A 26,371-nucleotide genomic window follows, 5' to 3' on the forward strand; every position below is an offset into this window, starting at 1 on the left:
TAAAAGACCTGCAGCGTGTGCAAGAAAATGGAGTAAGGTGCTCCACCTCCTACATTTTCATTCCTAGGTTTGAGGCAGTGCTTTCCTTATGTGTTTCCCCTCACAATGCTGATAAATTGTTTAAGACCAAGAATTCAGCATGTAGGGAATCACAGGCACAGTCCTGGCATTTGCTGTTGCTATGCAACAATAATAACTGATTAATTAAGCAAAATGTAAAAAAAAAGGCACAACGAGAAGGAGCTCAATCACAAATAAAATCTTTTTCAATAAATGATTTGCTGCTTTACTAGTTTTAGATGGCATGTGGCGAGTGGGCCTTTACCATCCCACTAAAATATACATCCTGGCTAAAATGGCGTCGATGTGTTTGAAGATGTTCGTGGACACAGATTCCACCTTCCTGACCAATAGGACATGGCGAGGATTTCAATACCAAAAAGTCAAAGTTTTCTTTAGCAAAAATTTTGCAAATCTTCAAAACTGTTCCACGGTTTCTGTCTCGTTTCCAGATGGTGAGGTGTTTTCTTTGATGTTCTCCGACCCCGCTTGTTTCTTCCTATTCTGCCCATTTCGAATCAACGTGTAAATACCTCTGATGAGGAAAAGTCCTGCTATTGCTGCAAAGTAAGTCCCATAAACAAGGAACTGCAAAATAAAACCAAACATTCAGTTTGCTGCCGGTTACACTGGGCCTCGAAAAATTGCTATCAGCACAAAGTACATGGGGTCCATATTTGGCCCTCCGGTTTGTTCGGCGCACCTCCAAGCCCCCCGCCGGCATTTTAGCTCAGAAGCAGCGCCCAAAAAAATCCGTGCGATCATGGCCGATTCTCGGGCTGGCATGGCGCAGAAGAAAGATCGGGTGGCGGTGCTAGGTCCCGGCACTGTTACCCCTGCACATGCACGCTAGAGTCTGCACGCATGCGCAGTAGCTCCTGGCAAGCCGTTTCAGCAAATGCGCGCTGCAGGCTGTGTGGGAGGGGCCAAAGCACGTCGTCCCTAGCCCTGGCCGAATGGGCTCCCTCATCAGCGACCCGCTGCGTTCCCTAAGGTAGGACCTCTATTTTTTATTTGTTATTTACAGATTGATTTTGGTGCTTTAGGGGCAGGGTTCCTTCTATTTTATTTGTTGATTAATTGCTTATTACTTTTTGTGCTTTGTTTGGTGCTTGGTGGTGCTTTAAATGTAATCACTTGCACTGATTCCTTAACTGTAAGCAAGGTCTTTCTGTGCGGACAAAAGTGGACACATAGGCTGCCCTAAGTTTTTTTAGTATAACTTTTTTCTGGCCGAATTAGCATAAATGGTGTAAGTGGCTGGGAACTCCCTCTTTTGAAAATAAAACTGACCCAACAAAAAACCTAACTAACTCACTTACACTGGCGCAAATTAAATGGCCATATTTGCAACTAAAATGATACACCAGAAAAATCAAATTACACCAAAAAAAATGGTGCAACTTATGGGGAAATTTGGGCCCATGGTCACTACTTTGCTAGTGTGTCAGTTATAAAGCTTCATTATCTTTTGCACCATTTAACGACTGGGAGTGGGAGGGGGGGGCGAAAATTGCATAGGGTTCTGTTTGGGGCTGGTAACAGCAGCACGGAGGGACTTCCCGCACCAGGCGCAGAAGTCCCACCCCGCTGGCAATATTGGGGTTACCGCCCCCGAGAGCGAGTGCAGTGCAATTCACTGGCGCGAGCGGGGGCAGCAGGGAAAGGAGAGGGGCGCAGCGCTACGCAATGTGACACATAGCAGTGCGTAGAAGGGGCCCTCCCCTTCATTAAAGGGGAGGGCCAAGCTGCCGACTCTGCAGGTCCCTAGCTGGACCACCGGGGAGCGGGGTGCCGTAGCATCAGCCCGGCACTCAAGCGGAGTGCCGGGCTACAAGAACAGAGTGGGAGAGAGAATGGAGCGCTGCAGAATCATTGAATGGATGAAAAAGGCATCATAGGATGAACCATTAACGACAGCGGAGATGTACAGCACGATAATACAATGATAAAAGGCTGGGATTTTCTGCTTCCAAGCTCTCTTGCCTGCAATTTTCCTCCCGTTCATTTTAATGGATGAAATATCATGGGCTGGGGAGAAGTGGAAAGCCCCAGCGAACATCTGCAAACACAGGTGGTCCCAAATCTTCTCATAGGCTTTGGCGATGTCCAAGGTTGACAAATAAATCACCAAAATGTTCAACAATGGAATTAACAAATTGCTGGTAAATAATCCCTCCATAAATCAAACATAAACTTTCATTTTGTCCAAATGCATAAATCACAAGAACATAAGAAATAGGAGCAGGAGTAGACCATTTGGTCCCTCGAGCCTGCTCCGCCATTCAATAAGATCATGGCTGATCTGATGTTGGCCTCAACTCAACTCACTTCCCTGCCCACTCCCGATAACCCTTGACTCCCTTATCATTCAAAAATCTGTCTATCTCCACCTTAAATATACTCAATGATCCACCATCCACAGCTCTCTGGGATAGAGAATTCCAAAGATTCACGACCCTTAGAGAAGAAATTCCTCCTCATTTCTGTTTTAAATGGGCGACCCCTTATTCTGAAACTATGCCCCCCTAGTTCTAGATTCCCCCATGAGGGGAAACATCCTCTCTGCATCTACCCTGTCGAGCCCGCTCAGAATCTTCTATGTTTCAATAAGATCACCTCTCATTCTTCTAAAGTCCAATGAGAATAGGCCCATCCTGCTCAACCTTTCTTCATCTGACAACCCCTTCATACTGGTGCAACTCATTTGTAGAATTGAGTGTTGAACTCACCTGGGTGATAATATCCAAACCAAGGCCTCTTGAATCAACTACAGTAATGGTCAGAATGGTCTGAAGTATTAGGGCTACAAAGGTATTCACTCCAAACAATAGTGCATAGCGCTCCATGCTCAGGTTAGCTGCTATTTGGAACCTTGATAAAGAAAATAAATGGTTAAACTTTGAAAATTGTTTCAAATATTCATGTTTAACAAAAGGACACAAAGGATGAATTTAACCTTTGGTGTACAATGTGTACTCGCCACCTGCCCATTGTAATCTCCATGAGGCCCGAGCCATTTTGAAGCCAGAGCCTCATTAACATGCAGCTGTTTGCGGCAATCTGGGGAGAGTGGGAATCTAGCTGGCTCCTACATGGAGCTACCTGACAGTCCGGGGGGGGGGGGGGCGCAGGGGGCGCAGACGATTCCAGGGAGCCACGCATGGCCCAGCAGCAAGCCAGAGTACTTTTATGGGGCCAGGAAGTACAAATGGACGGGGCATCAGTGATTTCACATTTTAAATTTGGTTCTAGGAATTTATAATGTTAATAAAAAGTAAGGAGAGTATGTGTGACTTTAAAATGGGGACTGAATTATATCTGCGCACGCTGGCCCAATTATCCCCTGCCCTCTAACCCTGCTTCACTTGGTCTTGAATCCATCTGGGTGATGCCTGGGAGAGCAACTTCCTTTTATCAGCTAAGTGTAGCATAGGCATTAACTCGTTTAAGATAAATGGGTAAATGTATGAATGAAACTAGCGGACAGAGCAATATAGTAAAAATGCATGAAGCATTTTTCTGCTCATATCACCTGAATGTTTATGCCAATGGACCCTTTCAGTTTGCAACAGGGGGCCTCAGCCGCATCTCGCTATCTGTCATTCACAGCTGCATTCAGCAGGTGACCGACACCCTATTTGCTGGCGCCAAGCAATACATCACCTTTCCCCACTGACAGCAGTCCACAGAACAGTGCTCGTGCCTCTGCAACAGTTGCTGTCTTCCCTCACATGTAGGGCATCATTGACTGGACACACATGGCGGTTAGTGCCAGCTGTGGCTCAGTGGGTAGCACCCTTGCCCCTGAGTCAGAAGGTTGTGGGTTCAAGTCCCACTCCAGGGACTTGAGCACATAAATTTAGACTGACACTCCAGTGCAGTGCTGAGGGAGCACTGCACTGTTGAAGGTGCTGTCTTTCAGATGAGACGTTAAATCGAGACATCGTCTGCCCTCTCTGTGGGTGTAAAGGATCCCATGGCACTATTTTGAAGAAGAGCAGGGGAGTTATCTCTGGTGACCTGACCAATATTTATCCCTCAATCCACATAACAAAATAGATTATCTGGTCATTATCACATTGCTGTTTGTGGAAACTTGCTGTGCGCAAATTGGCTGCCGTGTTTCCCACATTACAACAGTGACTACACTTGTAAAGTACTTCATTGGCTGTAAAGTGCTTTGGGACGTACGGTGGTCGTGAAAGGCGCTATATAAATGCAAGTCATTCTTTCTTTCTTTAGCGCACAGGAACACAAGCCAGTCACATTTATCAATAGAAAAGAGTACCACTCTATCAATGTACAGCTAGTGACCGACCACAGGGACATCATCATACAAGGTAATCAGGGAGCTACCACTATGCTTTTATTCTCAGACACTTCACCAACCTCCCTGCTATTCAGCCTTGGGAGGGACGTGACAGGATGGCTGCTGGGGGATAAGGGATACCCACTGAAGACCTGGCTGATGAGATCCCTGTGCATCCCCAGCACGACCGAGCAGCATATAATCAAAGCCAAGGCACAACCAGGATCCTTATAGAGCACATGATAGGACTGCTCAAGCAGGGTTTCAGATGTCTGAGCTGCTCAGGAGGCTCCCTGCAATATGCCCCAGAGAGAGTGCCATACATCGTCACCGTCTCCTACATGTTGCACGACATTGCATTGCAGAGAGGTCTGTATTTGGAGGAGGAAGAGACGCATCAGCAGTCAATCACCGGATAAACAAGACCTGGGCGGGGGGGGGGGAGGGGGGGGTGGAGAGAAGAGGAACCAGCAAAGGAGGATGGGCCATATCAGTGCTTTGCAGCAAAAGTGTGAGGAGTCAGCTCATAGCTCAGCGATTGAACGGACTTCTCACACCCTGCCCTCGGAACATTCAAAGATCCCCTCTGCATGTCAGTTCCTGACACATTCTTCACCACTCCTTTCAACCTGCATTGAAGAACATTCAAACCATTCAGACAACTTCAATACAAGGTACCAATGACATGCAGTCTCAGAAGCTGCTGTTCAACCACGCTGAAGACCAAAGTCCCGAAGATGATAATGATAATGCCAAACATAATAAATTCATTTCTCACCCCGGTGATCAACCAACAGTGATTTTCCTTAATCAAGGTTTCTGATTCTACTACTCTTACGGGGCGCTCCCCTTGTGGCCTGAGCTGAGCTGGGGGAAGGCTGCTGTTTCTCAGGAGGTTCCTTGAGATGTTGGTGGCCGGCTGCTCGAGCCTGTGAAGGGCTGGCCACAGGCTGCTGGAACTCGGCTGTTGCTGTGAGGACTCTGCTGCCATGTCCCTAGCAGTTGTCACTCCGCAGGGCAAGCTATAGAGTGCCATGTGATATGCATTCAGTCTTCTCCACACTCTCAGTTCCAATACCTCGTAAAGCTGTCTGTGGGAGGCCAGAGGTTCTCATGGCTGGGCACTGGATGTCCTCATCTCTGTCATCCAGAGCAGGCCTCATCCTTCGGTGAGGTCTCTCCCACCAGGAGCTACTGCTTCCCACTGATGCTCAGTGTTTCACCACGTGTAACCCCTCCAGCTGCTATCTATCCCACGCGCAGTGCCAATATCTGAGCTGGTGCCTGGGATGAGTGGAGTGCCCAACGGTGCGTCCTCAGAGGGATTTTCCTATTCCAAGTTCTGTCCTTTTGCAGGAGCCTCTTGTTGAGAAAGCTCTCGAAGGATGAGATAAAGGGATGGAAAAGAGAAGCAGTGCATGATCAGGTAACAGTGTGGAGAATGCAGGTCGCAGTTTCTTGCCACGCCTGCCCTGAGTTGAATGAAGGGATTATGGAGGCACCCTGCTTGGGTACGCCACCAACCTGCCTGGGCCAGTGGTCCCCAGTGCTTCCTGCTCTGCCTGTGCGTGGGCGATGAGGTTGGCGATTCCAGCATCTGCCCTGTACCTCTCCCTGGCATTATGGTCTGTCTGGTCCTTAAAAATATGAGGGGGCAACAATGATTGTGTGTGGAGGTGAGTGGAGATGTGTGGGGCTTGTGCCTAGATTGCATAGAGTTACATAGAATGTACAGCACCGAGACAGGCCATTCAGCCCAAATGGTCCACGGCAGCATTTATGCTCCACACAAACCCCCTCCCACCCCATAATGGATGTGTAGAGAGACGTAGAAAAAGCCAGATAGAATGAGGATGAGGATCTAGTGACTGTAAAGGGAAGTGTGTGTGATGGGACGGGAGGAAGGGATGGTGGGGGAAGTTAGCAGTTGTGCAAGTAGAGGGCGTGAGAAGAGAACAGAGCTAGTGTGTGGTGTGAAGAGAGGAACAGGTGAGCAAATTTATTTGAGCAAGAGAGGTGCTTAGTGTGCCCTTGTGATTGCATGTTGAAGGATGTGATGGAACAGAGGTAGGAGTACAGCGTGGTGGGAGAGGGGGGGTGGAGGTGTTATGAGATGGTGTTAAGAGGTGAAAAGGTGTTGTCATCCTTGCTGCCTTTGTGATATCATTGAACAATTTTCTACATTGAACCCAGGTCCTGAGGATTGTGAGCTTGCTGGCACTGGCTTTCTCAGCCAGGCCCATTCTGCAGTAACCTTGGATGCTTCTGTGGATACTGGGGAACAGTATTTCTCTTTTGGCCCTCAGTTACTCAACTAGCATCAGCAGCCCTTCAACTCGACTTAGCAGGCAGCAAGTCCCCCAGAGTTGTTTAATATCAAATGCACTTAGGGGATGCAGCCTCACTTTAAGATGCGCGCCCCCACTTTAAGTAGAGTTGAAGGTGGTGTCGGAGGTCGCGTGGGTCATGTGGGTGGGCTGCCCAATTCTGCAGCTGATCGGGAGAGCTGCCTGTCCCTCAAATGTTAATGAGGCCCAGGAGTTGAAATGGCCTGGGTTTCACGCTGCCAACATCATGAGAGCTTGCGAACTGCCCCCTAACACACAGGCATGATACCCGTCCCCTACACATAAACACACACGATACCCATCCCCTACACACACACGGACACCATACCCATTCCCTACACACACACGGATACCATACCCATTCCCTACACACACACGGACACCATACCCGTCCCCTACACACACACGGACACCATACCCATTCCCTATACACACACAGACACCATACCCGTCCCCTACACACACACAGACACCATACCCATTCCCTATACACACACAGACACGATACCCATTCCCTATACACACAGACACCATACCCATCCCCTACACACACAAACATCATACCCGTCTCCTGCACACACACACCCACACACAAACACCATACCCATCCCCTACACACACACAAACATCATACCCGTCTCCTGCACACACACACACACAGACAAGATACCCGTCCCCTACACACAAACACACGATACCCGTCCCCTACACACACACACAAACACCATACCCGTCCCCTACACACACACACCCACACACAAACACCATACCCGTCCCCTACACACCCACACAGACAAGATACCCGTCCCCTACACACAAACACAAACACCATACCCGTCCCCTACACACAAACACACCATACCCGTCCCCTACACACACACACACGATACCCATCCCCTACACACAAACACAAACACCATACCCGTCCCCTACACACAAACACACCATACCCGTCCCCTACACACACACACAAACATACATGATACCCATCCCCTATACACACACACAGACACCATACCTGTCCCCTACACACACACAAACATGATACCCGTCCCCTATACACACAGACACAATACCCGTTTCCCTATACACACAAACCCACACCATACCCGTTCCCTATACACACAAACCCACACCATACCTGTCCCCTACACACACACAGACATGATACCCATCCCCCACACACACACACACACAGACATGATACCCATCCCCCACACACACACACACACACACACACACAAACTCACGATACCCGCCCCAAGTAAAAATCATTCCTTTTATTTTCCATCCTCTACTGCCCCTTTTTTGAGTGCAAATGGGGCAGTGAGGATTCCAAAATCACACCACTGGTGTCCTGGGGTTCGAGCAAGTAGACATTCAGAAGCCAGTGCCCAACTTGTGGAGGGGATTATAAATGGTTTAATATAGCAGGAACATGATCTGAAACTGTCATATTTTCTCTGTTGGAAGAGTTTTTTTGTGTAAACAGAAATAAAAAAAGAGAGGAAATCAATACAAGAAAATGAACGATTGGCCTTGGAGGAAAAGGCTAATTTTTGGGGTGGAATTCATCAAACCCCGAGCTCGGAGAGTGTATACAAGCAGTTTTTTGAGAAAGAGCAGTGTATCTTGACTAGGTTAAAGTCAAGTAAATGAAGGGTCTATTGGTCAGAATTTTGTTTCTTTTATGCTAACTTTAAAAAACATTATTATTTCTTTAGTTTTGAAATTCTTTCAGGTAGATTATCATACTCACGTTGCTATGGTAATCAGAAGCATGTATGAGGCTTTGAATGCAACATAACAGGCGTAGCAAACCCAGATATTGTTTGACAGATCCATGGCATATAAAGCACCGCTATTCACTGCTGAAAAGATGGCCAGTGCCAGTTCTCCCCAGATTGCCCAATCCAGCTTTATATAGCCCACAGCAAAGGACGCCACAGCACCTGCATTCACAATGATAAGGAACTCAATCCTTTTTGAAGTCATGCAACCAGCAACAGAAAATCAAACAGACAGTTTAAATGGTCATTATCATCCTTTCTTTCATGTAATTGATATATAATTCAGTTAATTCAGAGACTAGGGTCCTGAACTTAAGGAAAGGTAACTTCGATGGTATGAGACGTGAATTGGCTAGGATAGACTGGCGAATGATATGTAAAGGGTTGACGGTGGATAGGCAATGGCAAGCATTTAAAGATCACATGGATGAACTTCAACAATTGTACATCCCTGTCTGGAGTAAAAATAAAACGAGGAAGGTGGCTCAACCGTGGCTAACAAGGGAAATTAGGGATAATGTTATATCCAAGGAAGAGGCATATAAAATTAGCCAGAAAAAGCAGCAAACCGGAGGACTGGGAGAAATTTAGAATTCAGTAGAGGAGGACAAAGGGTTTAATTAGGAGGGGGAAAATAGAGTACGAGAGGAAGCTTGCTGGGAACATAAAAACTGACTGCAAAAGCTTCTATAGATATGTGAAGAGAAAAAGATTAGTGAAGACAAACGTAGGTCCCTTGCAGTCAGAATCAGGTGAATTTATAATGGGGAACAAAGAAATGGCAGACCAGTTGAACAAATACTTTGATTCTGTCTTCACGAAGGAAGACACAAATAACCTTCCGGAAGTACTAGGGGATCGAGGGTCTAGCGAGAAGGAGGAACTGAAGGATATCCTTATTAGTCAGAAAATTGTGTTAGGGAAATTGATGGGATTGAAGGCCGATAAATCCCCAGGGCCTGATAGTCTGCATCCTAGAGTACTTAAGGAAGTGGCCCTAGAAATAATGGATGCATTGGTGATCATTTTCTAACAGTCCATCGACTCTGGATCAGTTCCTATGGACTGGAGGGTAGCTAATGTAACATCGCTTTTTAAAAAAGGAGGGAGAGAAAACAGGGAATTATAGACCAGTTAGCCTGACATCAGTACTGGGGAAAATGTTGGAATCAATTATTAAAGATGAAATAGCAGCACATTTGGAAAGTAGTGACAGGATCGGTCCAAGTCAGCATGGATTTATGAAAAGGAAATCATGCTTGACAAATCTTTTAGAATTTTTTGAGGATGTAACTAGTAGAGTGGACAAGGGGGAACCAGTGAATGTGGTGCATTTGGACTTTCAAAAGGCTTTTCACAAGAGATTGGTGTGCAAAATTAAAGCACATGGGTATTGGGGGTAATGCATTGACATGGATAGAGAACTGGTTGGCAGACAGGAAGCAGAGAGTCTGGATAAACAGGTCCTTTTCAGAATGGCAGGCAGTGACTACTGGGGTGCCGCAGGGCTCAGTGCTGGGACCCCAGCTATTTACCAGATACATCATTGATTTAGATGAAGGAATTGAGTGTAATATCTCCAAGTTTGCAGATGACACTAAGCTGGGTGGCAGTGTAAGCTATGAGGAGGATGCTAAGAGGCTGCAGGATGACTTGGACAGGTTAGGTGAGTGGGCAAATATATGGCAGATGCAGTATAATGTGGATAAATGTGAGGTTATCTATTTTGGGGGCAAAAACACGAAGGCAGAATATTATCTGAATGGCGGAGATTAGGAAAAGGGGAGGTGCAACGAGACCTGGGTGTCATGGTACATTAACCATTGAAAGTTGGCATGCAGGTACAGCAGGCGGTGAAGGTGGCAAATGGCATGTTGGCCTTCATAGCGAGAGGATTTGAGTATAGGAGCAGGGAGGTCTTAATGCAGTTGTACACGATCTTGGTGAGGCCTCACCTGGAATATTGTGTTCAGTTTTGGTCTCCTAATCTGAGGAAGGACGTTCTTGCTATTGAGGGAGTGCAGCGAAGGTTCACCAGACTGATTCCCGGGATGGCAGGACTGACATATGAGGAGAGACTGGATCGACTGGACCTGTATTCACTGGAGTTTAGAAGGATAAGAGGGGATCTCATAAAAACATATAAAATTCTGATGGGACTAGACAGGTTAGATGCAGGAAGAATGTTCCCGATGTTGGGGAAGTCCAGAACCAGGGGTCACAATCTAAGGATAAGGGGTAAGCCATTTAGGACCGAGATGAGGAGAAACTTCTTCACTCAGAGAGTTGTTCACCTGTGGCATTCTCTACTGCAGAGAGTTGCTGATGCCAGTTCATTAGATATATTCAAGAAGGAGTTAGATATGGCCCTTACGGCTAAAGGGATCAAGGGGTATGGAGAGAAAGTGGGAAAGGGATACTAAGGTGAATGATCAGCCATGATCTTATTGAATGGTGGTGCAGGCTCGAAGGACCGAGTGGCCCACTCCAGCACCTATTTTCTATGTTTCTATACAGCCTAAAATAGTGTCTATGATCTGCTTATGGTAACTAGTGCCAATATTGGTCAGAAAAGCTGAGAAATCAATTCTATGGACCGGTGGAGGATTATCAAACCATTGCTAATGAGCTGAATAAGAAAAAAATCTGTCATGAAAATAATAAAGAAGCAGTCAGAGAAAAAAACTATGACTAGCCTTTCCTTGTGTATAATGAGCACTCGAACATTCTACATTGGAACACTCATGTCAGTGATTTGACTACTTTTAATTTTGCATCAGATTGGGGCATAATTATTGACCAAAAGGTCAAAATGCTTTAATGATGCTTTGTTCACATACCAATCGTCATCCTGTCACACATTGGATCATCTGTACACTATTAACTTATAAGCATAATTATACTAACTCGTCAGGCACTTGAGTAGGTTAACTAGTCAAACATTATGATAACACTTCACCAATCAAATGCTGGTTAAACTTGAAATAAGTCATACAATCCTACAACAACCTGATATTTTTACAGCGTTTTTCAGATGCAGGAGAACGTCTTAGAAACATAGAAACATAGAAAATAGGTGCAGGAGCAGGCCATTCAGCCCTTCTAGCCTGCACCGCCATTCAATGAGTTCATGGCTGAACATGCAACTTCAGTACCCCATTCCTGCTTTCTCGCCATACCCCTTGATTCCCCTAGTAGTAAGGACTTCATCCAACTCCCTTTTGAATATATTTAGTGAATTGGCCTCAACAACTTTCTGTGGTAGAGAATTCCACAGGTTCACACCACTCTGGGTGAAGAAGTTTCTCCTCATCTCGGTCCTAAATGGCTTACCCCTTATCCTTAGACTGTGACCCCTGGTTCTGGACTTCCCCAACATTGGGAACATTCTTCCTGCATCTAACCTGTCTAAACCCGTCAGAATTTTAAACGTTTCTATGAGGTCCCTTCTCATTCTTCTGAACTTCAGTGAATACAAGCCCAGTTGATCCAGTCTTTCTTGATAGGTCAGTCCCACCATCCCGGGAATCAGTCTGGTGAATCTTCGCTGCACTCCCTCAATAGCAAGAATGTCCTTCCTCAAGTTAGGAGACCAAAACTGTACACAATACTCCAGGTGTGGCCTCATCAAGGCCTTGTACAACTGTAGCAACACCTCGCTGCCCCTGTACTCAAATCCCCTCGCTATGAAGGCCAACATGCCATTTGCTTTCTTAACCGCCTGCTGTACCTGCATGCCAACCTTCAATGACTGATGTACCATGACACCCAGGTCTCGTTGCACCTCCCCTTTTCCTAATCTGTCACCATTCAGATAATAGTCTGTCTCTCTGTTTTTACCACCAAAGTGGATAACCTCACATTTATCCACATTATACTTCATCTGCCATGCATTTGCCCACTCACCTAACCTATCCAAGTCACTCTGCAGCCTCATTGCATCCTCCTGGCAGCTCACACTGCCACCCGCAAATTTGGAGATACTACATTTAATCCCCTCGTCTAAATCATTAATGTACAATGTAAACAGCTGAGGCCCCAGCACAGAACCTTGCGGTACCCCACTAGTCACTGCCTGCCATTCTGAAAAGTACCCATTTACTCCTACTCTTTGCTTCCTGTCTGACAACCAGTTCTCAATCCACGTCAGCACACTACCCCCAATCCCATGTGCTTTAACTTTGCACATTAATCTCTTGTGTGGGACCTTGTCGAAAGCCTTCTGAAAGTCCAAATATACCACATCAACTGGTTCTCCCTTTTCCACTTTACTGGAAACATCCTCAAAAAATTCCAGAAGATTTGTCAAGCATGATTTCCCTTTCACAAATCCATGCTGACTTGGACCTATCATGGGTCTTAATGTGCTTAACATTCAGGAAGACAAACCTGGGGACTTGGAGCAGGTGGGGACATGGAACAATACAGAGGAGTTGAGTAACTGCACAAATCATCAACTAATTATACACTAGACCATTCATTCAAGCTCAGCTCCAGTTCTTACTGTACTTTGTTTTAGTCTTCAGTGAACAGCTCACAGAACCATGAAGCACCCAATGGTCAACACATTCTTATTTCTTTAAGTTACTGAACTGCTTTCTAGACTTATTGCTGACTTGTTGCTAGATGCACCTGGTTTCTAAGACTTGTGCTTTTATCTGTTGCTGTGTGTACTTCTTCTGGCTGATGGGAAGTTTCCCTCGTTCCATACTGTGGCATGGTATAACTCACCTGCTATTTCCCTGGTACTCAACCAGCACTCTCCTTGGGACATCCTCATCTTGTATTGCTGCATATATACTTGCAATGGAGGCTGTTCAGAGAAGGTTCACTAGGTTGATTCCGGAGATGAGGGGTTGACTTATTAAGAAAGGTTGAGTAGGTTGGGCCTATACACATTGGAGTTCAGAAGAATGAGAGGTGATCTTATCGAAACATATAAGATAATGAGAGGGCTCGGCAAAGTGGATGCAGAGAGGATATTTCCACTCATAGGGGAAACTAAAACTAGAGGACATAATCTCAGAATAAGGGACCGTCCATTTAAAACTGAGATGAGGAGGAATTTCTTCTCTCAGAGGGTTTTAAATCTGTGGAATTCTCTGCCCCAGAGAGCTGTGGAGGTTGGGTCATTGAATATATTTAAGGTGGAGAGAGACAGATTTTTGAGCGATAAGGGAGTAAAGGGTTATGGGGAGTGGGCAGGGAAGTGGAACTGAGTCCATGATCAGATCAGCCATGATCTTATTGAATGGCGGAGCAGGCTCGAGGGGCCAAATGGCCTACTCCTGCTCCGATTTCTCATGTTCTTATGCAGGACTTGTCTGGGGATGACCTCATGTTGGTCTTGCATCGGATGCTCTTCTCTCAATCTCTGTACTTTCTTTATGATGACATCAGACACAAGATCAAAAGTTGCTACTGCTGATGATAAAGTGGATGAATATTGTAATTCAACTTACTCATAAAGGTTGACACTGCTTCCACACCACCATTATATGCTGTGGCATCTTGGGATGGTTTAACGTGGTCCCATAACACCTGTATATAATTCACAATTTGATTATAGCCACACGTGGCCAACGCCCACCAGATAGACCAGCAGAGAATTTGTGGAGAGGAGTAGCACAGTTTGAAATCAGACCACAATTGGAGGAGGACCTTTATTACACCCTTGTGTTCTGCTGTTTTCACCAGACCATTTGCATCTTGAACCGCCATCACAGGTAACTGTGACAATGTTGTTGTATCCAGATTGTTTTGGGGACTAATATTTTCAGATGTTGGCTGGACAGCTTCAGTTGATGGTGAACCTTGAATATTTTCAGCCTCTTCCCTGTGGAAAAATATGCTTCCCTTGGGCATTGGCAGGAGAATGGAAGATAGGAAAGCTACGGACACTGAAACCAGTGAAATCACATTCAGATAGAAATAAGAGACATTCCCAACAGAGACTAAAACTTGGCCCAGAATGGAAGCCAGCGTGTATGCAACCAATGTGACACTCCGACAGTAACTGGTCACTTTTTGATAGTGCTCAGAACTAACAACACTGTAAATATAAGAGTAATAAGCCACTTCCGTGGCAGACACAATGCCAAAGATGAATTCTAAAAACTGCACGCCCAGGACCCCTTGCACAAACAGGAGCATCAGCCAAGTAGTAACAAACGCAATTCCTTGTAAAATGATGACAGGTTTATATCTTAGATAATCGGTGACCAAGAAGACAGGGAATAGCATTGCCAAGTAAGAGTACGTCCAAACTGGAAGTATTTCATTAGTAACCTGAAAGTGAAAGGGAAAATAAGTTTAATGCTAAGTTAAGATAATAAAAATTATTAACAAAAGGAAACATAGGAATAACACTCCATGAAAGACTTGAGATTCTCTAAAATACGTATATGACAGCATATGAGATCCTTGAATTTATAATAAGAAGTATGGGTACAAAAGCAAAGAGGTAATGCTAAACCCTATAAAATTCATTGGTTAGACCTCAGTTAGAATATTCTGCCCAATTTTGGCAGCTTTACTTTAGGAAATTTTTACGGCCAAGGAGAGGTGCAGTAATGATATCAAGGATTGGATGCTTTAGTTATGAGGAGAAACTAAATAAACTTGGGCCCTTTTCATCAGAACAACAAAGGTTGAGAAGATTTTACAGAAAGATTTAAAATTCTGAGAGGTTTTGATAAAGTAAATCTGGGGAAACTATTTCGCTGGTCAGTGAGTCACTACCTAGTGTTCAAAAACTTTTTTACACAGAGATTGACTCCAATGGAAAGTGTAATCAGGTGGAGTGTGGAAACGGACAGTCCGCTTTCCGCTGGCTAAGTTAGGTTAAAATTGCAACCCCCATTTCCAAAGCAGGCTCTATGGGGTCTGCAGGACCGAAGGAGAATGATACTCTACAGAGAGGCAGTTACAAATGTTTGTCAAACGGTTGTAGGTTTATTAAACTTTCACCAGCTGGAACAGCTCCATCTGTTATGGTGCTCCTGAATATTTTCTTGACTAATTTATTGCCGTCATATGGAGGGGGGTGGGGAGGGCTTGGATAACTAAAGCAAAATGGCACCTGCATTTAAAGGGTATCCAATGCAGATAAAGAACCAGTTGATGTGGTATATTTGGACTTTCAGAAGGCTTTCGACAAGGTCCCACACAAGAGATTAATGTGCAAAGTTAAAGCACATGGGATTGGGGGTAGTGTGCTGACGTGGATTGAGGACTGGTTGTCAGACAGGAAGCAAAGAGTAGGAGTAAATGGGTACTTTTCAGAATGGCAGGCAGTGACTAGTGGGGTACCGCAAGGTTCTGTGCTGGGGCCCCAGCTGTTTACATTGTACATTAATGATTTAGACGAGGGGATTAAATGTAGTATCTCCAAATTTGCGGATGACACTAAGTTGGGTGGCAGTGTGAGCTGCCAGGAGGATGCTATGAGGCTGCAGAGTGACTTGGATAGGTTAGGTGAGTGGGCAAATGCATGGCAGATGAAGTATAATGTGGATAAATGTGAGGTTATCCACTTTGATGGTAAAAACAGAGAGACAGACTATTATCTGAATGGTGACAGATTAGGAAAAGGGGAGGTGCAACGAGACCTGGGTGTCATGGTACATCAGTCATTGAAGATTGGCATGCAGGTACAGCAGGCGGTTAAGAAAGCAAATGGCATGTTGGCCTTCATAGCGAGGGGATTTGAGTACAGGGGCAGGGAGGTGTTGCTACAGTTGTACAGGGCCTTGGTGAGGCCACACCTGGAGTATTATGTACAGTTTTGGTCTCCTAACTTGAGGAAGGACATTCTTGCTATTGAGGGAGTGCAGCGAAGATTCACCAGACTGATTCCCAGGATGGTGGGACTGACCTATCAAGAAAGACTGGATCAACTGGGCTTGTATTCACTGGAGTTCAGAAGAATGAGAGGGGACCTCATAGAAATGTTTAAAATTCTGACGGGTTTAGACAGGTTAGATGCAGGAAGAATGTTCCCAATGTTGGGGAAGTCCAGAACCAGGGGTCACAGTCTAAGGATAAGGGGTAAGCCATTTAGGACCGAGATGCGGAGGAACTTCTTCACCCAGAGAGTGGTGAACCTGTGGAATTCTCTACCACAGAAAGTTGTTGAGGCCAGTTCACTAAATATATTCAAAAAGGAGTTAGATGAGGTCCTTACTGCTAGGGGGATCAAGGAGTATGGCGAGAAAGCAAGAATGGGGTACTGAAGTTGAATGTTCAGCCATGAACTCATTGAATGGCGGTGCAGGCTAGAAGGGCCGAATGGCCTACTCCTGCACCTATTTTCTATGTTTCTATGAGGAGAAACTGCTTCACCCAGAGAGTGGTGAACCTGTGGAATTCTCTACCACAGAAAGTTGTTGAGGCCAATTCACTAAATATATTCAAAAAGGAGTTAGATGTAGTCCTTACTACCAGGGGGATCAAGGGGTATGGCGAGAAAGCAGGAATGGGGTACTGAAGTTGAATGTTCAGCCATGAACTCATTGAATGGCGGTGCAGGCTAGAAGGGTCGAATGATCTACTCCTGCATCTATTTTCTATGTATCTATGTTTCTATGTTTCATTGCATGTGTACACAATGATTGCCTGCTAATACCAGCTATGGCATTATCCCTGTGCACAGCTCATAGGGGCAAAAATTTAGTCCCTTAGCGCTTCCCATTAGTGCCAGCAGATGGTGCTAATGGGTGCTAGAGTAGTTCAGAATTCTTTGTTCTGGAGATAAATTTTCAAAATTTAAAAAGTTAACGTGACAAACAGGGCGCTATTGAATTTCTCCCCCAAATAGAGTACAAAAGCAAGGAAGTTATTATGATGAATCTTTATAAAACACTGGTTCGGCCTCAACTGGAGAATTGTGTCCAATTTTGGGCAACGCACTTTAGGAAGGATGTGAAGGCCTTAGAGAGGTTGCAGAAATGATTTACAAGAATGGTTCTAAGGATGAGGGACTTTAGTTACGTGGATAGACTGGAGAAGCTGGGGTTATCCTCAATCGAGTGGTCAAGGTGAGCACCTGCTTCAACAAGTCCGACACACCAGCATCTGAACTCTGTCTATGCACACTGCGTAAACCACCACTCACTCCCCCATCTGCAACTACTCAAACTCACATCCTCATCCCGCGCCTAGCCTATATTCACAGCTATTCAATGGTGGAAGGCATATCTCCCGGACACATAGCTGGACTCTGACTCAAACACATTCCTTCCTTTTGCAGGCCAAGATGGCACACAAAAGGAGGGGTCAGCAGAGGACAAGCTTCAGCTCCAGCAGCTCTCAAACATGGAGGAGCGAGTACTGCGACTCATTGGGCAGCAGATGGCGGGCGCCGTGGCCATTGGCGACGTCGACCACGTTGGGGGCAACGACGGTATCTTCATCCCATCTCCTTCTCTCATCCCCCTTCCCCCTCACAGCAGAAGGCTTTATCACTTTCCAGTTCCTGATACTGTCTACATTCCCTGCTCCATCACTGGCCCACCTTCCCTCACCTTAACGCGAGTCTTGTCCCTTTATGCTTTCAGATAATCAGCCAGCAGATGACCAGCCTGTCCATGAGCCCCCCCCCCCCACCCCACTATGAGAGCGACGAAGGATAAAAGGCGGAGGACCCAAGCACATTGTATCTCTCACCCACAGGCACCACCTCAGAGACTGGCACGAAGCGCTCGTTTGGGGTTAGCTTAGTAGAGATGTCTGCACTGGGTGATGCACCAGGGATGAGTGGCCTGCAGCAAGGCCAAGGGGAAAGGGTAGCTCAGGGGCCAGCTCCCCGGAGAGCGAGTTCTGCTACACAGGACTCAGATGAGGACCTCGATGGGGAGGCGTTCCCCACAAGGGTGGCCATGCACTCCGAGATGATAGGTGCAGTGCAAAAGGTGCCCGAGAGCCTCTCAGCAATGGTAAGGAGCATGGAGGAGTCCGCCTCCAACTTTGCACAGAGCTCTGCGCACACCATGGAGCCTATCATTTTCCAGTCTGCAGACGATGGTGGACTCCGAGAGACTGTGTGAATCCAGATCTCATGACACGTGTCATGGGCAATGTGGCAGCTTCCATTGCAACACAGGCCATAATGGTTGCTGGCATCGAAGCTCAGACTGCTCTCATGTAGTCTTAGCTGGGTGCTACGTAAGCTCTGACTGCTACTATTGTCGTTGGGTCCACCGTAGTCGACCGGGGATCTCACGGTGTCGCAGCAGGCCACCAATCTTTACTCCTGCGGATTGGTGGGAATGCTGAGGTGCTGCCCCGAGGGAGTGGCAGTGGGTCAGTGGAGCAGGAACCTGCTGTCCTCTCTCGGGATGACAGATTTCCTGAGCCCACCGCTGCCACTCCGCCATTGCACTTGTCCCTGCCTGTCATCCAGCCATCCCAGACCGCCACCGCCCAGCCTGTGGTGGTGCAGTCTACAGCCTGGCCTTCCAGGCCCAGAGCTGGTCGAGGGCGCCCTGCAAGGCCAGCTGTAGTCTCTGGCCCCGACACATAGCAGCCTTCCACCAGCCCTGCTGCAGGCACAGGGGACACACTGCGAAGAGCAGTAGAATAGGTAAAGGCAGTGTTAAGAGGGGATATAAGGTTTTGCACAGGGGGAATAGTCAATTTAATTGTTATATATATAATGTGTGGTTAATGTTTTATCATAGAAATGTAATTGGACTGTTGCACATTTGGTGTTTCTCATTTCAGTTTTGGGGCTCTGCTATGGAATGGGAAATTGATGAAATGATGGGAACGTGCAGACCAACTGGGAACTGGCCTGGAATTCATTGGAGCCGAAGTCTGATGTGGTGCTCGTGGACCGCCCTTGCAGAAGGCCGATTGAGTGGCTGCCTCCTCAGTCATTGCTGCAGCTCCTTCTCCTCCTCCTCCTCCTCCTGATCCTCCTCCTCGTCCTCCCTCTGCCTCCTCATAAGAACATAAGAAATAGGGGCAGGAGTAGGCCATACGGCCCCTCGAGCCTGCTCCGCCATTCAATAAGATCATGGCTGATCCGATCAAGGACTCAGCTCCACTTCCCCGCCCACTCCCCATAACGCATTATCCCCTTATCGTTTAAGAAACTGTCTATTTCTGTCTTAAATTTATTCAATGTCCCAGCTTCCACAGCTCCCTGAGGCAGTAAATTCCACAGATTTACAACCCTCAGAGAAGAAATGTCTCCTCACCTCTGTTTTAAATGGGCGGCCTAAGATCTAAGGTCTAAGATCATGCCCTCTAATTCTAGTCTCCCTTATCAGTGGAAACATCCTCTCTGCATCCACCTTGTCAAGCCCCCTCATAATCTTATACGTTTCGATAAGATCTCCTCTCATTCTTCTGAATTCCAATGAGTAGAGGCCCAACCTTCTCAACCTTTCCTCATAAGTCAACCCCCTCATCCCCGGACTCATTCCTAGTGACCTTCTCTGAACTGCCTCCAAAGCAAGTATATCCTTTCGTAAATATGGAAACCAAAATGCACGCAGTATTCCAAATACCTTGTATAGCTGCAGCAAGACTTCCCTGCTTTTATACTATATCCCCTTTGCAATAAAGGCCAAGATACCAAGCTACCAGGCATAGCTTCACCACCTCAGGAGGAGGAGGAACAGGAGAACGAGGAGAATGTGGATACATTCGTTTGTAATTTACCAAAATGCCCTAGAATCAGATTGGAAAACTGCAAATGTTAACGTCCCTATTTAAAAAAGAAGGCAGACAAAAAGCAGGAAAGTATAGACCAGTTAGCCAGTATAGATCTGTGGTTGGGAAAATGTTGGATACCATTATTAAAGAAGCAGTAGCAGGACATTTGGAAAAGCAAAATTCCGTCAGAGTCAGCATGGATTTATGAAGGGGAAGTCATGTTTGACAAATTTGCTGGAGTTCTTTGAAGATGTAACGAACAGGGTGGATAAAGGGGAACCAGTGGATGTGGTGTATTTGGACTTCCAGAAGGCATTTGACAAGGTGCCACATAAAAGGTTACTGCACAAGATAAAAGTTCACGGGGTTGAGGGTAATATATTAGCATAGATAGAGGATTGGCTAACTAACAGAGAACAGAGAGTCGGGATAAATGGTTCATTCTCTAGTTGGTAACGAGTGGGATGCCGCAGGGATCAGTGCTGGGACCCCAACTATTTACAATCTATATTAACGACTTGGAAGAAGGGACTGAGTGTAATGTAGCCAAGTTTGCTGATGATACAAAGACGGAAGGAAAAGCAATGTGTGAGGAGGACACACAAAATCTGCAATAGGACATAGACAGGCTAAGTGAGTGGGCAAAAATTTGGCAGATGGAATACAATCTTGGAAAGTGTGAGGTCATGCACTTTGGCAGAAAAAAAATCAAAGAGCAAGTTATGATTTAAATAAAGAAAGATTGCAAAGTGCTGCAGTACAGCAGGACCTGGGGGTACTTGTGCATGAAACACAAAAGGATAGTATGCAGGTACCTCATGTTAGCCAAGTTGTGCAGCATGCAGCAGACGATGAAAAGGGGCCTGCTCAGCCAAGTACTGGAGGACTCCTCCCGAGTGGTCAGGGAAGCTGAATCATTGCTTTTGCACTCTGATGGTCTGTTCAATGATGTTCCTCGTGGCATCATGGCTCTCATCGTATGAGTGCTGGGCAGGAGTGTTGGGGTTGCGGAGGAGAGTCATGGGCTAGGTGGAGAGCGGATAGCTCTTGTCTCTGACCAGCCAACCACGAGCTTGATGTGGTGGCACAGGATGAGAGCTGGCACACAGCTCTGGCGTAGGATGAATACATCTTGGCTGCTGCCAGGATAGAGGGCATTGATGGTGAGGATTTGGCGTGTGTGGTCACACACCAACTGCACAGTGAGTGGTAGCTTTTGTGGTTACAGAATACCTCAGGATTGTTAGGCAGTGCCTGCAAAGCAACGTGGCTGCAGTCAATGGTGCCATGCACCGTGCGGAAAACCCCCTATCCTGGCAAAGCCACATGCACGTCCCAGCTGCTTCTCTCTGGTCATGGGGAAGGAAATGTAGTCCCTCCTCCATCTGCAGAGAGCATCTGTGACCTCGTGGATGCAGCAATGGACGGCAAACTGGGAGATGTTGCAGATGTCTCCTGTTACACACTGGAAGGATCCACTGGCATAGAAATTGAGCATGTTGGTGACCTTGACTGCCACTGAGAGAGCCATCCTCACCCTGGGTCTGAGGCTCAAGGTCTGGTTGCAGAAGATGGCAGTACTCTGTGACCACATCCTGGCTCACACTGTTCCTCAGTGAAATTATAGAACATAGAAAATAGGTGCAGGAGTAGGCCATTCGGCCCTTCGAGCCTACATCATTCAATAAGATCATGGCTGTTCTTTCACCTCAGTACCCCTTTCCTGCTTTCTCTCCATACCCCTTGATCCCTTTAGCCATAAGGGCCGCATCTAACTCCCTCTTGAATATATCCAACGAACTGGCATCAACAACTCTCTGCCGTAGGGAATTCCACAGGTTGCTGTCGGAGAACTGTTGCCGGAATACCCGGGGAGGGTAAGGCCTCCTGTTGAGAGCTCTGAGGGGCCTCTTCCCTCTGGCCACATTTTGCAGTCTTTCTCTCTGTGCCTCAGTCGCCCCTGACGGTGATGCTGGAGTGCGAGATCCAGTCCCAGCAAAGCCCCCATGAAACGATATAAATGATGGAGTTTCTGCCCTCAATGAAAGTCAGGAATCTTTAAGAGACGCAACGCTCCCTCAAACTGCAAATCGCTCGAACTGGTCGAAATGCCTGACTGCCTATGTGAAACTAAGAAGGAGACATTATTGGCCGACTAAACCTCCAGCCCACGTCCAACTGAAACCGGACCACTGGAGCTGTCGCTGTCAGTGCCAGGCGCTAAACCAGGGGGCGAGGGCTGATTTTCGTTACGGGACACAACGCACAGTGATGAGGTCTACATCGCCAGGCACAGCAGAGCAGGACACGACGTGATATTGCCACCGCAAAATCCGCGCCGAATTTAGCGGGAAGTGCATTTCTCGCCATGCCCGGTGGCAAACTCATTTACGGGGTGCTAACGGGAGGCGCAAAGTAGCCCAATTTCTCCCCCATGCCTCTATTTATGAAGCCCAGGATCCCGTATGCTTTTTTTAACTACTTTCTCAACCTGTCTTCAACGACTTGTGCACATATACCTCTAGGTCTCTCTGTTCCTGCACCCTCTTTAGAATTTTCCCTTTAGTTTATATTTCCTCTCCTCAATCTTCCTACCAAAATGTATCACTTCACACTTTTCTGCGTTAAACTTCATCTGCCATGTGTTTGCCCATTCCACCAGCCTGTCTGTGTCCTCTTGAAGTCTATCACTATCCGCCTCACTGTTCACAATACTTCTAAATTTTATGTCATCTTCAGATTTTGAAATTGTTCCCTGCACACCCAAGTCCAAGTCATTAATATATACATCAACAAAAGCAGTGGCCCTAGTACCGATCCCTGGGGCACACCACTGTATACCTTCCTCCAGTCCGAAAAACAACCGTTCACCATTACTCTCTGTTTCCTGTCAATTAGCTAATTTCGTATCCATGCTGCCACTGTCCCTGTTATTCCATGTTGGCAAGCCTAAGATGTGGCACTTTATCAAATGCCTTTTGGAAGTCTATGTACATCACATTAACCACATTGCCCTCATCAACCCTCTCTACTACCTCATCAAAACACTCAATTAAGTTAGTTAAATACGATTTGCCTTTAACAAATCCGTGCTGGGCTTTCCTTAATTAATGCACAATTGTCCAAGTGACTGTTAATCAAGGAAAAAATTATCATTTCTAAAAGCTTCCTCACCATGGAGATTAAACTGACTGGCCTGTAGTTGCTGGGTTTATCCTTACACTTTCTTTTTGAACAAGGGTGTAACATTTGCAATTCCCTAGTCCTCTAGCACCACCCTGATATCTAGGGAGGATTGGAAGATTATGGCCGGTACCTCTGCAATTTCTACCTTTATTTCCCTCCGCATCCGAGGATGCATCCCATCCGGTCCTGGTGACTTATCTGCTTTAAGTACAGCCAGCCTTTCTATTACCTCCTCTTTATTAATTTTTATCCCAGCCAGTATCTCAACTGCCTCCTCTTTCACTATGACTTTGGCAGCATCTTCTTTCTTGGTGAAGACAGATGCAAAGTATTCATTTAGTACCTCAGTCATGCCCTCTGCCTCCATGCGTAGGTCTCCTTTTTGGTCCCTAGTCGGCCCCACCCCCCCTCTTACTACCCGTTTACTATTTATATGCCGATAGAAGACTTTAGCTGCCAATCTATTCTCATACTCTCCCTTTGCCTCTCTTATTTCATTTTTCACTTCCCCTCTGAACTTTCTATATTCAGCCTGGTTCTCACTTGTATTCTCAATCTGATATCTATCATACGCCCCCTTTTTCTGCTTCATCTTTCTCTCTCTCTCTTTCGTCATCCAGGGAGCTCTGACTTTGGTTACCCTACCTTTCCCCCTCGTGGGAATGTACTTCAACTGGACCCGAACCAGCTCCTCTTTAAAGAGAGCCCATTGTTCGATTACAGTTTTGCCTACCAATCTTTGATTCCAATTTACCTGGACCTGATCCATTCTCAACCCACTGAAATTGGCCTTCCTCCACGCGTATTTTTACTCTAGATTGCTCCCTGTCCTTTTCCATAGCGAATCTAAACCATAATGATACTATGATCACTGTTCCCTAAATGTTCCCCTACTGACACTTGCTCCACTTGACCTATCTCATTCCCCAGAACCAGATCCAGCAATGCCTCCTTCCTCATTGGGCCAGAAACATACTGATCAAGAACGTTCTCCTGAACACATTTCAGAATTTCTTCTCCCTCTCTGCCATTTATAATATTACAATCCTGGGGCTGGATTTTTGGCTTTACTGATTTTGGGGCGGTAATGGCGGCGGGGCGGTAAAGTTTGCGCCCGGGAACAGTTTGCGCCTCAGTCAGCGAAATTGGGCAGCTGGGCCCTGAGTGTGGGGCACAGAGCTAAGGGGGGCGCTCGGCCGGCTGAGCAGGTGAAAATCCCGAGCTAAACAGCCGGCCCAGGAGGGCTCTGAGAGAGACCTGGGGAGAAAAAAAAGAACACCAAAAACATTCTCAATACATAGTCTACGCCACCACAACATAAATCGCAAAAAAAAAAAAACAACCACATTTACCGGAGGTAGACAGTACTTACCTCTCTGCAGCCGGTATAGGTCGGACTGCCCGTTTTCACAGGTGGTCCCAGCAGGGCGCGTTGCGGGGCACACAGGTTGGTCGGGAGTCAAAAAAGCAAGCCGGTGTCGCAACCAGGGATGGTGCACACCGGCTCGCCTCTTCCAGGCGGTACTGCTCCGCGCTCCCGCAAAAGCGGGTCCATCCGCCCAGAAGAGCTCGCCGCTGCCATTGTCTCCGCTCTGGGGTGAAAACAGAGGCAGAGAGCACCGGAAAATCCAGCCCTTAGTCTATATTAGGATAGGTGAAGTCCCCCATTATCAGTACTCTATAGTTCTTGAACCTCTCTGTAATTTCCCTGTAAATTTACTCCTCTTGATCCTCCCCACTAGTTGGTGGCCTTTAGAATACACCTAGTAGTGTAATGGCACCGCTATTGTTTCGTAATTCTAACCAAATAGCTTCTGTCCTTGACCCCCTCCAGGACATCCTCTCTCTCCAGCATGTAAGCTTCTCCTTATTACTGCCACACCACCTCCTTTCTTTCACTCCCTATCTTTCCTGAACACCTTGGGGCCGAAATTCCCATGTTCTGCGCCTTCTGTTAGCGCCACTGGAGGAGTGAATATGGTAGCGTCTCACCCCCGCCGGTAACGCCCCCCGGGTCACTGCGCCTCCGGCCATGACATCATCGCCATGCGCGACGGCCCCTTTTCACTCTGCGGCAGAATCTGGCCAGCACCCCATGAGGCCGCCGCGCGTCGCGAACCGGGCCGGTCACCCATCGCGGGACGAACCTGAAAGAGCGCCGCGCGCTGCCATCTTTGTTATTTCCCCCCCCCCCCCCTTACCGGTCAGGCCGTTCGCCGCTCCTTTCGCCCGTCCGGGCTGCAATGCTGCACTGGCCGCCCCCCCCCCACCCCCCCCCCTTAGCCCTGTTGGCCCAGTGGAGGCCATCAAAGGGCCTGCAGAGTTTGCAGCATCCCTCCCCTTTAACGGAAGGGGTGGGGGTGGGTGGGGCGTTGAAACGTGTCAGTGCTACGCGGAGAGCCCCCCCATAGCGCAACATTGCACTCCACTTCCTGTGAGGGGCGGTAACTGGAATTTCGCGTCCGGGGCGGGACTTTTTCACCAGGCGCAGGAAATCTCGCCTCACCCCGGTTACCGCTCCCAAATGGGGCATAACCAAATTTCAACCCCGACATTTTTTTTTAAACTTTTTCTTTCTATCTCTTGTATTGCTCTCTCTCTCTTAACTGAATCTTTCACTCACTCTCTCTTTATTCACCTGATTTGATATTGAATTAACTATTCCAACCGGCACTACCTGGTTCATACTCTCCTGCCTGTCAATGTTTCTTCAATCTGATTGGTCACAGGCCAAGTGCATTTCTAATGAATAACTGACGGCATTTGTCCACCGCCTGGAGCAAAATATGACAGAACTAGACATATTTTTTCTTTGCATTGAAAACATGTATTCCGATACATACCTGCTCAAGGGTTAAATTTTTTGCGGGTCCAACAAGGTAAGGTGTTAAGAAAGGTTCTGATGGCTTCATCATTGAGAAAAATCCAAAGACACACAGAAGCAGTGTGGGGTAACGCCATTCATTGCTTCTTGCTGGCTTGCAGCAACCTGTAGCTTTCCAGCAGGTTAACAT

General features: G+C 46.8%; 1 protein-coding gene across 1 annotated transcript; it reads right to left on the minus strand.

Moving 5' to 3' along the window:
• Positions 1-310: 310 nt before the first annotated feature.
• LOC139265469 (thiamine transporter 2-like) lies at positions 311-26,371 on the minus strand. Its single transcript, XM_070882486.1, has 5 exons — positions 26,201-26,371; positions 13,973-14,798; positions 8,480-8,672; positions 2,793-2,934; positions 311-648 (listed from the first exon to the last, which is right to left on the minus strand). The coding sequence occupies exons 1-5, from the start codon at positions 26,369-26,371 to the stop codon at positions 478-480; spliced, it is 1,503 nt and encodes a 500-aa protein (XP_070738587.1). The 3' UTR covers positions 311-477.

Source organism: Pristiophorus japonicus, chromosome 6, assembly GCF_044704955.1.
Source record: "Pristiophorus japonicus isolate sPriJap1 chromosome 6, sPriJap1.hap1, whole genome shotgun sequence".
Lineage (NCBI taxonomy): Eukaryota > Metazoa > Chordata > Chondrichthyes > Pristiophoridae > Pristiophorus > Pristiophorus japonicus.